The sequence below is a fragment of the Aegilops tauschii genome, chromosome 6, assembly GCF_002575655.3.
Source record: "Aegilops tauschii subsp. strangulata cultivar AL8/78 chromosome 6, Aet v6.0, whole genome shotgun sequence".
In the NCBI taxonomy this organism is placed as follows: domain Eukaryota; kingdom Viridiplantae; phylum Streptophyta; class Magnoliopsida; order Poales; family Poaceae; genus Aegilops; species Aegilops tauschii.
The window spans coordinates 118553024-118566330 of NC_053040.3; the positions used below are offsets into that span (position 1 = coordinate 118553024).

At 46.9% G+C, this 13307-nt stretch overlaps 1 protein-coding gene across 1 annotated transcript; it reads left to right on the plus strand.

Annotated features, from left to right (window-relative positions):
• The first annotated feature begins 1852 nt into the window (after nucleotides 1-1852).
• LOC141025877 (uncharacterized) lies at nucleotides 1853-2320 on the plus strand. Its single transcript, XM_073501811.1, has one exon. It carries the CDS (start codon nucleotides 1853-1855, stop codon nucleotides 2318-2320), a length of 468 nt encoding a protein of 155 aa, XP_073357912.1.
• Nucleotides 2321-13307: the final 10987 nt, after the last annotated feature.

Sequence of the window (13307 nt, forward strand, 5' to 3'; positions counted from 1 at the left end):
ATTGTTCTTGAGGGAGTCCTCGGACAGCGGGGAGAGTGGCTTGCCCGAGCGCGACGATGACATGGACAGAGGCGGTGGCAACATTGCTCTCTCCAGACCGGGCTGGCAATTTGGTGTTCGCGATGCATGCGGCGCGCCGGTTGGGCATCGTCGGGGCGCCCTCGCCGCCGGTGGGGAGCCCAGGTCCGCTGGTGCGGTGGCCTCGGACGAACAGGATTGGCGCCTTCCCTGCATGCAGATGGCGACAGCGGTGGCCCCAGGCTCACGTCGTGGATCAATTCGGGATAGGATCATGACAAGACCATCAGCTTTTGACCGCCTGACCTTCCAGATGGCGAGTCAAGACAGGCCGGAGAATCCTGAGGCGCCCCCCGCCGTGGGGTCGACACATTTGGAGGTTGAGCATGCTGGTGTGATTCAAAATGAGGAGGCGGGGCAGCTGTCGAGCCAGGACAGGGCTGTGAATCCTGAGGCTTCCCCTACGATGGGCTGACTCGATTGGAGTGCGAGCACGTTGGTGCGGTCCAAAAGGAATTGGTCGGGCAGCTGGTTTGCCAATGGCCTGATCCGGTGGTGCCGGGCCCAGATAGGTTAGAGACAGGCGTGGTTCAGGTTGCTCCGGGCCCACGTGAGGTATATAGGTCGGGGTTGATGGAGACAAAAGACAAGGTGCTAGACCAGGATACAAGGCGATTGGAGAGGGAGAGGGAGACAGAGACGTTGGCCCCACTGGGATCGACCCCAAGGGTGCTAGCAGGACATCTTGCGGTTCGTGGCGGGCCACCCGTAGCTACACCAACCGGGGAGTTGGCCACGGTCGGAGAGCAGGATGCGAGCCTGACCGTCGCTGATCCCCAGGCGTCTTTGTCTAAGGTGGGTGAGGACGCATTGGCAGGCCCCAGGGAAATTGGATCACACAGACGGGACGGGTTGATGGGAATCATGCCCATGCTCAGCTCGCGATTGGCCGGGAGCAAGTGGAGCATGCAGACTCTAATGCATGCATGCTGCTGAACCAGATTGCTAATTCCATGCGGACAGAAGGTGGAGACCTCACAACGGGAAATGAGATGGTGCTTGCACAGTCAATCCCGGTGGATCCGCTGGACCTCGATAGCACGCACAGGGGTATGACCCAGCAGGAAGGGGTGGCATACGAGAAGCTCCGGGCATTTTGCGCCAATATCATGAAGAAACTAGCGCCACCTCTGCTGCGTGAGGTTCAGGCCTCATCACTCCGCCCGGATGCAGAGCCATTCACGCCCAAGCGAACCACAAGGGCATCCAAGCACAGCGTGGGTACGAGTGCGGTGAAGCCGAAGCCGACGGAGAATGTGCTTTTACGCACTCTTGGCTTAGTGCCAGACGACATGGTAGCGGACGAGGATGCAGTGAGTGAGCTACAGCAGCTGTCCGACTTGCCGCTGAGGGAGCAACACGTGCGCATCATTGCAGCGCTGTTCGGCAAGACAGTGCCATCGGCAGACGCCTTGACCCACAGCACAGATGTGACAGTTTCAGTTCGGTGAGCCCGCGCTGGCAGGTGTTGGTGTGCACTACCTTCGATATGAATCACAGCCCGGAGATACTTTGTTGGAATGTGTGTGGGCTTAATGACCCCGCAAAACAGAAGGCTATTAGGGATTTCTTAGCTACGATTAAGGTGAATCTCGTGTGTCTACAAGAGACTAATCTAGATGTAATTGACCAGTTTATGGTGATACAATGCTTAGGCCCATCCTTCGACAACGTTTCTTACTTGCCGGCTGTTGAGACGAGAGGAGGAATCCTCCTTGCCTGGGACTCAACCATCCTCACGGTAGATCATATCAATCTTGATAATAACTCGCTAATGGGATACGTACGCACCAAGGATGGGAGCAACTGGTGGCTGACAATGGTGTATGCGCCTCAAGGGGACAAGCTCAAGACTCAATTTTTGTTGGAGTTGGCAGCAAGGAGAGAGAATTGCCCTGGCCCTTGGATGCCTCTTGGGGACTTTAATATGATCCTCAGGGCGAGTGAGAAGAATAACAACAACATTAACCGCGGCATGATGAACAAGTTTTGGAGCTTTGTGGAGGAGCAGGAGCTGAAGGAAATGTACATGCACGGGCGCATGTATACCTGGTGCAACGAGAGCGATGCCCCCACACTCACCAAAATTGACAGGGCTTTGGCTTCCATTGACTGGGAGTTGACATATCCTGATCATCTTCTCCAAGCTCTGTCGACTAGCATCTCAGATCACACGCCTATGCACATATCGACGAGCACACATTTCTACCTGAAAAAGCGCTTTCACTTCGAGATCTACTAGACGAAACTGGCTGGGTTTGATGATGCATTGCGAGAGGCATGGGTGTGTGACGACTCCATTGTGGATCCATTCAAGAGATTGGACGCTCTATTCAGAAACACAGCGACTTGCTGAAGGAAATATGCCCTAGAGGCAATAATAAAGTTATTATTTATTTCCTTATTTCATGATAAATGTTTATTATTCATGCTAGAATTGTATTAACCGGAAACTTAGTACATGTGTGAATACATAAACAAACAAAGTGTCACTAGTATGCCTCTACTTGACTAGCTCGTTGAATCAAAGATGGTTAGAGTTTCCTAGCCATAGACATGAGTTGTCATTTGATTAACAGGATCACATCATTAGAGAATGATGTGATTGACTTGACCCATTCCGTTAGCTTAGCACTTGATCGTTTAGTATGTTGCTATTGCTTTCTTCATGACTTATACATGTTCCTGTGACTATGAGATTATGCAACTCCCGAATACCGGAGGAACACTTTGTGTGCTACCAAACGTCACAACGTAACTGCGTGATTATAAAGGTGCTCTACAGGTGTCTCCAATGGTGTTTGTTGAGTTGGCGTAGATCGAGATTAGGATTTGTCACTCTGATTGTCGGAGAAGTATCTCTGGGCCCTCTCGGTAATGCACATCACTATAAGCCCTGCAAGCAATGTAACTAATGAGTTAGTTGCGGGATGATGCATTACAGAACGAGTAAAGAGACTTGCCGATAACGAGATTGAACTAGGTATTGAGATACCGACGATCGAATGTCGGGTAAGTAACATACCGTTGACAAAGGGAACAACGTATGTTGTTATGCGGTTTGACCGATAAAGATCTTCATAGAATATGTAGGAACCAATATGAGCATCCAGGTTCCGCTATTGGTTATTGACCAGAGATGAGTCTCGGTCATGTCTACATAGTTCTCGAACCCGTAGGGTCCGCACGCTTAAAGTTCGGTGACGATCGGTATTATGAGTTTATGTGTTTTGATGTACCGAAGGTAGTTCGGAGTCCCGGATATGATCGTGGACATGACGAGGAGTCTCAAAATGGTTGAGACATAAAGATCGATATATTGGACGGCTATATTCGGACACCGGAAGTGTTCCGGGTGATTTCGGAGAAAACCGGAGTGTCGGAGGGGTTACCGGAACCCCCCGGGGAAGTATTGGGCCTTAGTGGGCCTGAGGGGAGAGAGAGGGCAGCAGCCCAGGAGGTGGCGCGCCCCCTCCCAAGGGGAGTCCGAATTGGACTAGGGGAGGGGGCGCGGCCCCTCTTTCCCTCTCCCTCTCCCTCTCTTTCCTTCCCCCTTCCTCCTCCTAGTTGGACTAGGAAAGGGGGAGTCCTACTCCTACTAGGAGGAGGACTCCCCCCCCTCCTTGGCGCGCCCCAAGGCCGGCCGGCCTCCCCCTTGCTCCTTTATATACGGGGGCAAGGGGCACCCTAGAAGCACAACAGACATTGTTCTTAGCCGTGTGCGGTGCCCCCTCCATCATAATCCACCTCGGTCATATCGTCGTAGTGCTTAGGCGAAGCCCTGCGCCGGTAGCTTCATCATCACCGTCATCACGCCGTCGTGCGGACGAAGCTCTTCCCCGACACTCTGCTGGATCGTGAGTTCGTGGGACGTCACCGAGCCGAACGTGTGCAGATCGCGGAGGTGTCGTACCTTTGGTGCTAGGATCGGTCGATCGCGAAGACGTACGACTACATCAACCGCGTTGTCATAACGCTTCCGCTTACAGTCTACGAGGGTACGTAGACAACACTCTCCCCTCTCGTTGCTATGCATCCCATGATCTTGCGTGTGCGTAGGAATTTTTTTGAAATTACTACGTTCCCCAACAGTGGCATCCGAGCAAGGTTTATGCGTAGATGTTATATGCACAAGTAGAACACAAGTGAGTTGTGGGCGATACTAGTCATACTGCTTACTAGCATGTCATACTTTGATTCGGAGGTATTGTTGGATGAAGCGGCCCGGACCGACATTATGCGTACGCTTACGCGAGACTGGTTCTACCGACGTGCTTCGCACACAGGTGGCTGGCGGGTGTCAGTTTCTCCAACTTTAGTTGAATCGAGTGTGACTATTCCCGGTCCTTGTTGAAGGTTAAAACAACACATACTTGACGAAATATCGTTGTGGTTTTGATGCGTAGGTAAGAACGGTTCTTGCTCATCCCGTAGCAGCCACGAAAAACTTGCAACAACAAAGTAGAGGACGTCTAACTTGTTTTTGCAGGGCATGTTGTGATGTGATATGGTCAAGACATGATGCTAAATTTTATTGTACGAGATGATCATGTTTTGTAACAGAGTTATCGGCAACTGGCAGGAGCCATATGGTTGTCGCTTTATTGTATGAAATGCAATCGCCATGTAATTGCTTTACTTTATCACTAAGCGGTAGCGATAGTCGTAGAAGCAATAGTTGGCGAGACGACAATGATGCTACGATGGAGATCAAGGTGTCGCGCCGGTGACGACGGTGATCATGACGGTGCTTTGGAGATGGAGATCAAAGGCACAAGATGCTGATGACCATATCATATCACTTATATGGATTGCATGTGATGTTTATCTTCTATGCATCTTATTTTGCTTAGTTCGGCGGTAGCATTATAAGATGATCTCTCACTAAATTTCAAGGTGCAAGTGTTCTCCCTGAGTATGCACCGTTGCGAAAGTTCGTCGTGCCGAGACACCAGGTGATGATCGGGTGTGATAAGCTCTATGTTCAAATACAACTGGTGCAAGCCAGTTTTGCACATGCAGAATACTCAAGTTAAACTTGACGAGCCTAGCATATGCAGATATGGCCTCGGAATACTGAGACCGAAAGGTCGGGCGTGAATCATATAGTAGATATGATCAACATACTGATGTTCACCATTGAAAACTACTCCATCTCACGTGATGATCGGACATGGTTTACTTGATTTGGATCACGTGGTCACATAGATGATTAGAGGGATGTCTATCTAAGTGGGAGTTCTTAAGTAATATGATTAATTGAACTTTAATTTATCATGAACTTAGTCCTGATAGTATTTGCAAATTATGTTGTAGATCAATAGCTCGCGCATAGCTTCTCCGTTTATTTTTCATATGTTCCTAGAGAAAAATAAAGTTGAAAGATGTTAGTAGCAATGATGTGGATTGGATCTGTGATCTGAGGATTATCCTCATTGCTGCACAGAAGAATTATGTCCTTGATGCACCACTAGGTGACGGACCTATTGCAGGAGCATATGCAGACGTTATGAATGTTTGACAAAGATCGGTATGATGACTACTTAATAGTTTAGTGCACCATGCTTTACGGCTTAGAACCGGGACTTCAAAAATGTTTTGAACGCCACGGAGCATATAAGATGTTCCAAGAGTTGAAATTAGTATTTCATACTCATGCCCGTGTCAAGAGGTATGAGACCTCTGACAATACTTTGCCTACAAGATGGAGGAGAATAGCTCAACCAGTGAGCATGTGCTCAGATTGTCTGAGTACTACAATCGCTTGAATCAAGTGGGAGTTAATCTTCCAGATAAAATAGTGATTGACAGAGTTCTCTAGTCACTATCACCAAGTTACTAGAACTTCGTGATGAACTATAATATGCAAGGGATAACGAAAATGATTCCCGAGCTCTTCGTGATGCTGAAATCGACGAAGGTAGAAATCAAGAAAAGCATCAAATATTGATGGTTGACAAGACCACTAGTTTCAAGTAAAAGGGCAAGGGAAAAAGAAAGGGAACTTCAAGAAGAATGGCAAGCAAGTTGCCACTCCCATGAAGAAGCCCAAAATCTAGACCCAAGCCTGAAACTGAGTGCTTCTACTGCAAAGGAAATGGTCACTGGAAGCGGAACTGCCCCAAATACTTGGCGGATAAGAAGGATGGCAAAGTGAACAAAAGTTTATATGATATACATGTTATTGATGTGTACTTTACTAGTGTTCATAGTAGCCCCTGGGTATTTGATACTAGTTCAGTTGCTATGATTAGTAACTCGAAACAAGAGTTACAAAATGAACAAAGACTAGTTGAGGGCAAGGTGACGATGTGTGTTGGAAGAGATTCCAAGGTTGATAAGATCACCATCGCACACTCCCTTTACCTTCGGGATTAGTGTTGAACCTAAAATAAATGTTATTTGGTGTTTGCATTGAGATAATATGATTGGATCATGTTTATTGCAATACGGTTATTCATTTAAGTCAATGAATAATTGTTTTTCTGTTTACATGAATAAAACCTTTTGTGGTCATACACCCAAGGTGAATGGTTTATTGAATTTCGATCGTAGTGATACACATATTCATAATATTGATGCCAAAAGATGCAAAGTTGATAATGATAGTGCAACTTATTTGTGGCACTGCCGTTTAGGTCATATTGGTGTAAAGCGTATGAAGAAACTCCATGCTGATGGGTTTTTGGAATCACTTGATTATGAATCACTTGATGCTTGCGAACCATGCCTCATGGGCAAGATGACTAAGACTCCGTTCTCCAGAACAATGGAGCGAGCAACTGACTTATTGGAAATAATACATACTGATGTATGCGATCCGATGAGTGTTAAGGCTCGCAGCGGGTATCGTTATTTTCTGACCTTCACAGATGATTTGAGCAGATATGGGTATATATCTACTTGATGAAACATAAGTCTGAAACATTTGAGAAGTTCAAAGAATTTCAGAGTGAAGTGGAAAATCATCGTAACAAGAAAATAAAGTTTCTACGATCTGATCGCGGAGACGAATATTTGAGTTACGAGTTTGGTCTTCATTTGAAACAATGTGGAATAGTTTCGCAAACTCACGCCACCTGGAACACCACAACATAATGGTGTGTCCGAACATCGTAACCGTACTTTATTAGATATAGTGTGATCTATGATGTCTCTTACAGATTTACCACTATCGTTTTGTTGTTATGCATTAGAGACAGATGCATTCACGTTAAATAGGGCACTGTCTAAAAATCCGTTGAGACGACACCATATGAACTGTGGTTTAGCAAGAAACCTAAGCTGTCGTTTCTTAAAGTTTGGGGTTGCGATGCTTATGTGAAAAAGTTTCAGCCTGGTAAGCTCGAACCCAAATCGGAGAAACGTGTCTTCATAGGATATCCAAAAGAGACTGTTGGGTACACCTTCTATCACAGATCCGAAGGCAAGACATTCGTTGCTAAGAATGGATCCTTTCTAGAGAAGGAGTTTCTCTCGAACGAAGTGAGTGGGAGGAAAGTAGAACTTGATGAGGTAACTGTACCTGCTCCCTTTTTGGAAAGTAGTTCATCACAGAAATCAGTTCATGTGACTCCTACACCAATTAGTGAGGAAGCTAATGATGATGATCATATAACTTCAGATCAAGTTACTACTGAACCTCGTAGGTCAACCAGAGTAAGATCCGCACCAGAGTGGTACGGTAATCCTATTCTGGAGGTCATGTTACTTGACCATGACGAACCTACGAACTATGAGGAAGCGATGATGAGCCCAGATTCTGCAAAATGGCTTGAGGCCATGAAATCTGAGATGGGATCCATGTATGAGAGCAAGTGTGGACTTTGATTGACTTGCCCAATGATCGATGAGCCATTGAGAATAAATGGATCTTCAAGAGGAAGACGGACGCTGATAGTAGTGTTAGTATCTACAAAGTTCGAATTGTCGCAAAAGGTTTTCGACAAGTTCAAGGTGTTGACTACGATGAGTTTTTCTCACTCGTAGCGATGCTTAAGTCTGTCGGAATCATGTTAGCAATTGCTGCATTTTATGAAATCTGGCAAATGGATAAACAAAACTGCATTCCTTAATGGATTTCTTAAAAGAAGAGTTGTATATGATACAACAAGAAGGTTTTGTCAATCATAAAGGTGCTAACAAAGTGTGCAAGCTCCAGCGATCCATCTATGGACTGGTGCAAGCATCTCGAAGTTGGAATATACTCTTTGATGAGTTGATCAAAGCATATAGTTTTATACAAACTTGTGGTGAAGCCTGTATTTACAAGAAAGTGAGTGGGAGCACTACAGCCTGTCTGATAAGTATATGTGAATGACATATTGTTGATCAGAAATGATGTAGAATTTTCTAGAAAGCATAAAGGAGTGTTTGAAAGGAGTTTTCTCAAAGAAATACTTCGGTGAAGCTGCTTACATATTGGGCATCAAGATCTATAGAGATTGATCAAGGCGCTTGATAAGATTTTCAATGAGTACATACCTTGACAAGATTTTGAAGTAGTTCAAAATGGAACAGTCAAAGAAAGAGTTCTCGCCTGTGTTGCAAGGTGTGAAGTTGAGTAAAGACTCAAAACCCGACCACGGTAGAAAATAGAAAGAGAATGAAAAGTCATTCCCTGTGCCTCAGTCATAGGTTCTATAAAGTATGCTATGTTGTGTACCAGACCTATTGTGTACCTTGCTATGAGTTTGGCAAGGGAGTACAATAGTGATCTAGAAGTAGATCACTGGACAGCGGTCAAAATTATCCTTAGTGGAATAAGGATATGTTTCTCGATTATGGAGGTGGCAAAAGGTTCGTCGTAAAGGGTTACGTCGATGCAAGTTTTGACACTGATCCAGATGACTCTAAGTCTCAATGTGGATACATATTGAAAGTGGGAGCAATTAGCTAGAGTAGCTCCATCCAGAGCATTGTTGACATAGAAATTCGCAAAATACATACAGATCTGAATATGGCAGACCCGTTGACTAAACTTCTCTCACAAGCAAAACATGATCACACCTTAGTACTCTTTGGGTGTTAATCACATGGCGATGTGAACTAAGATTACTGACTCTGGTAAACCCTTTGAGTGTTGGTCATATGGCGATGTGAACTATGGTTGTTAATCACATGGTCATGTGAACTATAGATTATTGACTCTAGTTCAAGTGAGAGACCGAAGGAAATATGCCCTAGAGGCAAATAAAGTTATTATTTATTTCCTTATTTCATGATAAATGTTTATTATTCATGCTAGAATTGTATTAACCGGAAACTTAGTACATGGGTGAATACATAAACAAACAGAGTGTCACTAGTATGCCTCTACTTGACTAGCTCGTTGAATCAAAGATGGTTAGAGTTTTCTAGCCATAGACATGAGTTGTCATTTGATTAACGGGATCACATCATTAGAGAATGATGTGATTGACTTGACCCATTCCGTTAGCTTAGTACTTGATCGTTTAGTATGTTGCTATTGCTTTCTTCATGACTTATACATGTTCCTATGACTATGAGATTATGCAACTCCCGAATACCGGAGGAACACTTTGTGTGCTACCAAACGTCACAACGTAACTGGGTGATTATAAATGTGCTCTACAGGTGTCTCCAATGGTGTTTGTTGAGTTGGCGTAGATCGAGATTAGGATTTGTCACTCCGATTGTCGGAGAGGTATCTCTGGGCCCTCTCGGTAATGCACGTCACTATAAGCCTTGCAAGCAATGTAACTAATGAGTTAGTTGCAGGATGATGCATTACGGAATGAGTAAAGAGACTTGTCGATAATGAGATTGAACTAGGTATTGAGATACCGACGATCAAATCTCGGGCAAGTAACATACCGTTGACAAAGGGAACAACGTATGTTGTTATGCGGTTTGACCGATAAAGATCTTCATAGAATATGTAGGAACCAATATGAGCATCCAGGTTCCGCTATTGGTTATTGACCAGAGATGAGTCTCGGTCATGTCTACATAGTTCTTGAACCCGTAGGGTCCGCACGCTTAAAGTTCGGTGATGATCGGTATTATGAGTTTATGTGTTTTGATGTACTGAAGGTAGTTCTGAGTCCCGGATATGATCGCGGATATGACGAGGAATCTCAAAATGGTCGAGACATAAAGATCGATATATTGGATGGCTATATTCGGACACCGGAAGTGTTCCGGGTGATTTCGGAGAAAACCGGAGTGCCGGAGGGGTTACCGGAACCCCCCGGGGAAGTATTGGGCCTTAGTGGGCCTGAGGGGAGAGAGAGGGCAGCAGCCCAGGAGGTGGCGCGCCCCCTCCCAAGGGGAGTCCGAATTGGACTAGGGGAGGGGGGCGCGGCCCGTCTTTCCCTCTCCCTCTCCCTCTCTTTCCTTCCCCCTTCCTCCTCCTAGTTGGACTAGGAAAGGGGGAGTCCTACTCCTACTAGGAGGAGGACTCCTCCCCCTCCTTGGCGCGCCCCAAGGCTGGCCGGCCTCCCCCTTGCTTCTTTATATACGGGGGCAAGGGGCACCCTAGAAGCACAACAGACATTGTTCTTAGCCGTGTGCGGTGCCCCCTCCATCATAATCCACCTCGGTCATATCGTCGTAGTGCTTAGGCGAAGCCCTGCGCCGGTAGCTTCATCATCACCGTCATCACGCCGTCGTGCGGACGAAGCTCTTCCCCGACACTCTACTGGATCGTGAGTTCGCGGGACGTCACTGAGCCGAACGTGTGCAGATCACGGAGGTGTCGTACCTTCGGTGCTAGGATCAGTCGATCGTGAAGACGTATGACTACATCAACCGCGTTGTCATAACGCTTCCGCTTACGGTCTACGAGGATACGTAGACAACACTCTCCCCTCTCGTTGCTATGCATCACCATGATCTTGCATGTGCGTAGGAAATTTGTTGAAGTTACTACGTTCCCCAACACTTTCTTGCAAGCATGGGGACAATGCAGAACGGGCAACATCAAGGTGCTTATGGCAGTGGCGAACTGGGTCATTTTCAGATTCGACCAAGTACAAGAAAGGAGAAGGCTCTCGGAGCTTGAGTTGTGGCTCAGGAGAACCCTGAAATTAGCTCTCTTGGGGCTGGCTTCTCTAGAAAGGACTATTGATAGGCAACGATCCTGTATCAAATGGTTCAAAGAAGGAGACGCAAACACAAAACTATTCCAAGCCGTGGCCAATGGGAGGAGATCCAAGAACTTCATCCCACGCCTAAACCACAACTCAGAAATTATAACAGACCAACAGAGGAAAGAAGAGGTGTTCTTACAATCTTACAATGATCTGCTGGGTATGGCGCAGGCCAGAGACTTCTCCCTTGATTTGCATGAGCTCAGGATGGAGCAATTTGACCTAACGGAGATGGAAAACATATTCATCGAGGAGGAGGTCTGGGAGGTTATTAAAGAAATCCCACCTGATCGTGCGCCGGGCATCTTCTACCACAAGGCCTGGCCCGTTATCAAGCATGCCATCATGGCGGCTCTGCTAAAGCTTTACGTGGGAGATGATCGTGGTTTCGGCAAACTGAACAGAGCTCACATTGTCTTGATCCCCAAGAAGGCCGACACGGTGGAGGTGGGAGATTTTCGGCCTATCAGCTTGCCCCACAGCTTCTCCATGTTGTTTTGCAAGCTTTTGGCCAACCGCGCGCGAAGGAGGATGCCGAAGATCGTGTCCATTAATCAGTCCACGTTCATCAAAGAGAGATGCATACATGATAACTACCTCCTTCTTCTACAAGTTGCTCGCAAGATCCATGCCACTAAACAGCCAGGGCTCTTCCTCAAGTTAGATATATCCCGAGCCTTCGACCCGCTTTCATGGCAGTTCCTTTTCGAAGTTCTGAGGGCGAAGGGGTTCAGACAGAGATGGTTAAAGTGGATGGCCTCAATCTTGGGAACTGCCAGTACCAAAATCATTGTCAACGGAGTGCCCGGACGACCGATCTTTCATGCCAAAGGGTTACGGCAAGGAGACCCGGCTTCCCCCCTGTTGTTCGTCATTGCCATGGACGCGTTGACTCTGCTTATCTCCAGAGCGACCGAGGTGGGAGTCCTAAGTTCTTTTCGTGGCATCTCTTCGATGCAGCGCTTATCCATCTTCGCGGACGACGTCGCAATGTTCATCCACCCCTCTGAGCAAGATTTGTGTTGCGTTAGAGAGGTGCTTCGCCTCTTTGGAGTTGCATTGGTGCTCAAAATAAACTATGGGAAATCGGCTGCCATTCTCATTAAGGGCGAAGAGGAAGATAGGCAGAGGATCATGAACATATTACACTGCCCGCTGAAATAGTTTCTTTGCCGCTATCTTGGTATCCCGCTTGCCATTAAGAAACTACATCGCGTGGATTGGCAGCCGCTCTTGGACCAAGCGAGGAAATCGGTGCCCGCCTGGCAGAGAGGGCTTATTCAGAAATCGGGTAGACTCATCTTGGCCAAAACGGTGATTGCCGCTCGGCCAATTCATCAGCTCATGGTCCTTGATGCGCCTATTTGGGTCCTTGAGGAGATCAAAACGTGGATGTGTTCTTTCTTCTGGGCCAGAAAGGAGAAGGTCAACGGCGGGCAATGCTTGGTTGCTTGGGATACAATTGCTCGCCCCACTTGTCTTGGTGGACTCGGAGTGAAAAACCTCAGGATGCAAGCGCTGGCTTTACGTGTAAGATGGGAATGGCTGCGTAGAGTAGACCACAACCGGCCTTGGCAGGGCATTCCAATGATTGAAGACAAGGAGGACAAGATGGTTTTCAACAACATGGTGAAAATTGAGGTGGGCAATGGAGAGAGGATCTTATTCTGGAAGGACAGATGGATACATGGCTTCACGGTTGGAGAGATCGCCCCCTCTATCCTTGAGCTAGTTGGCACCCGCGCTCGAAACAATAGGATGGTGCAACATGCGCTCATCAACAATGCTTGGTCACAGGATGTGCATGGTGACATCTCATTCACGGCTCACATTCAAGTGGCTAACCTTTGCCATGCAATCACCACAGTGGACAGAAACGAGGAGCAAATGGACACGTTTCACTGGCCTGCAGACGCTAAAGGCATCTATACGGCCAGATCAACATATTCAAGGCTATGCATGGGTATAACTAGATCCCCAACGGCAGACTGCATCTGGAGGAGTTGGGCCCCTTTGCGTTGCAAAATCTTCGCTTGGCTTACCGTGCAATATTGTTTGTGGACTTCTGATCGGAGGGCAAGGCACGGGCTACAAGATGACCGTTCGCCTTGCTAC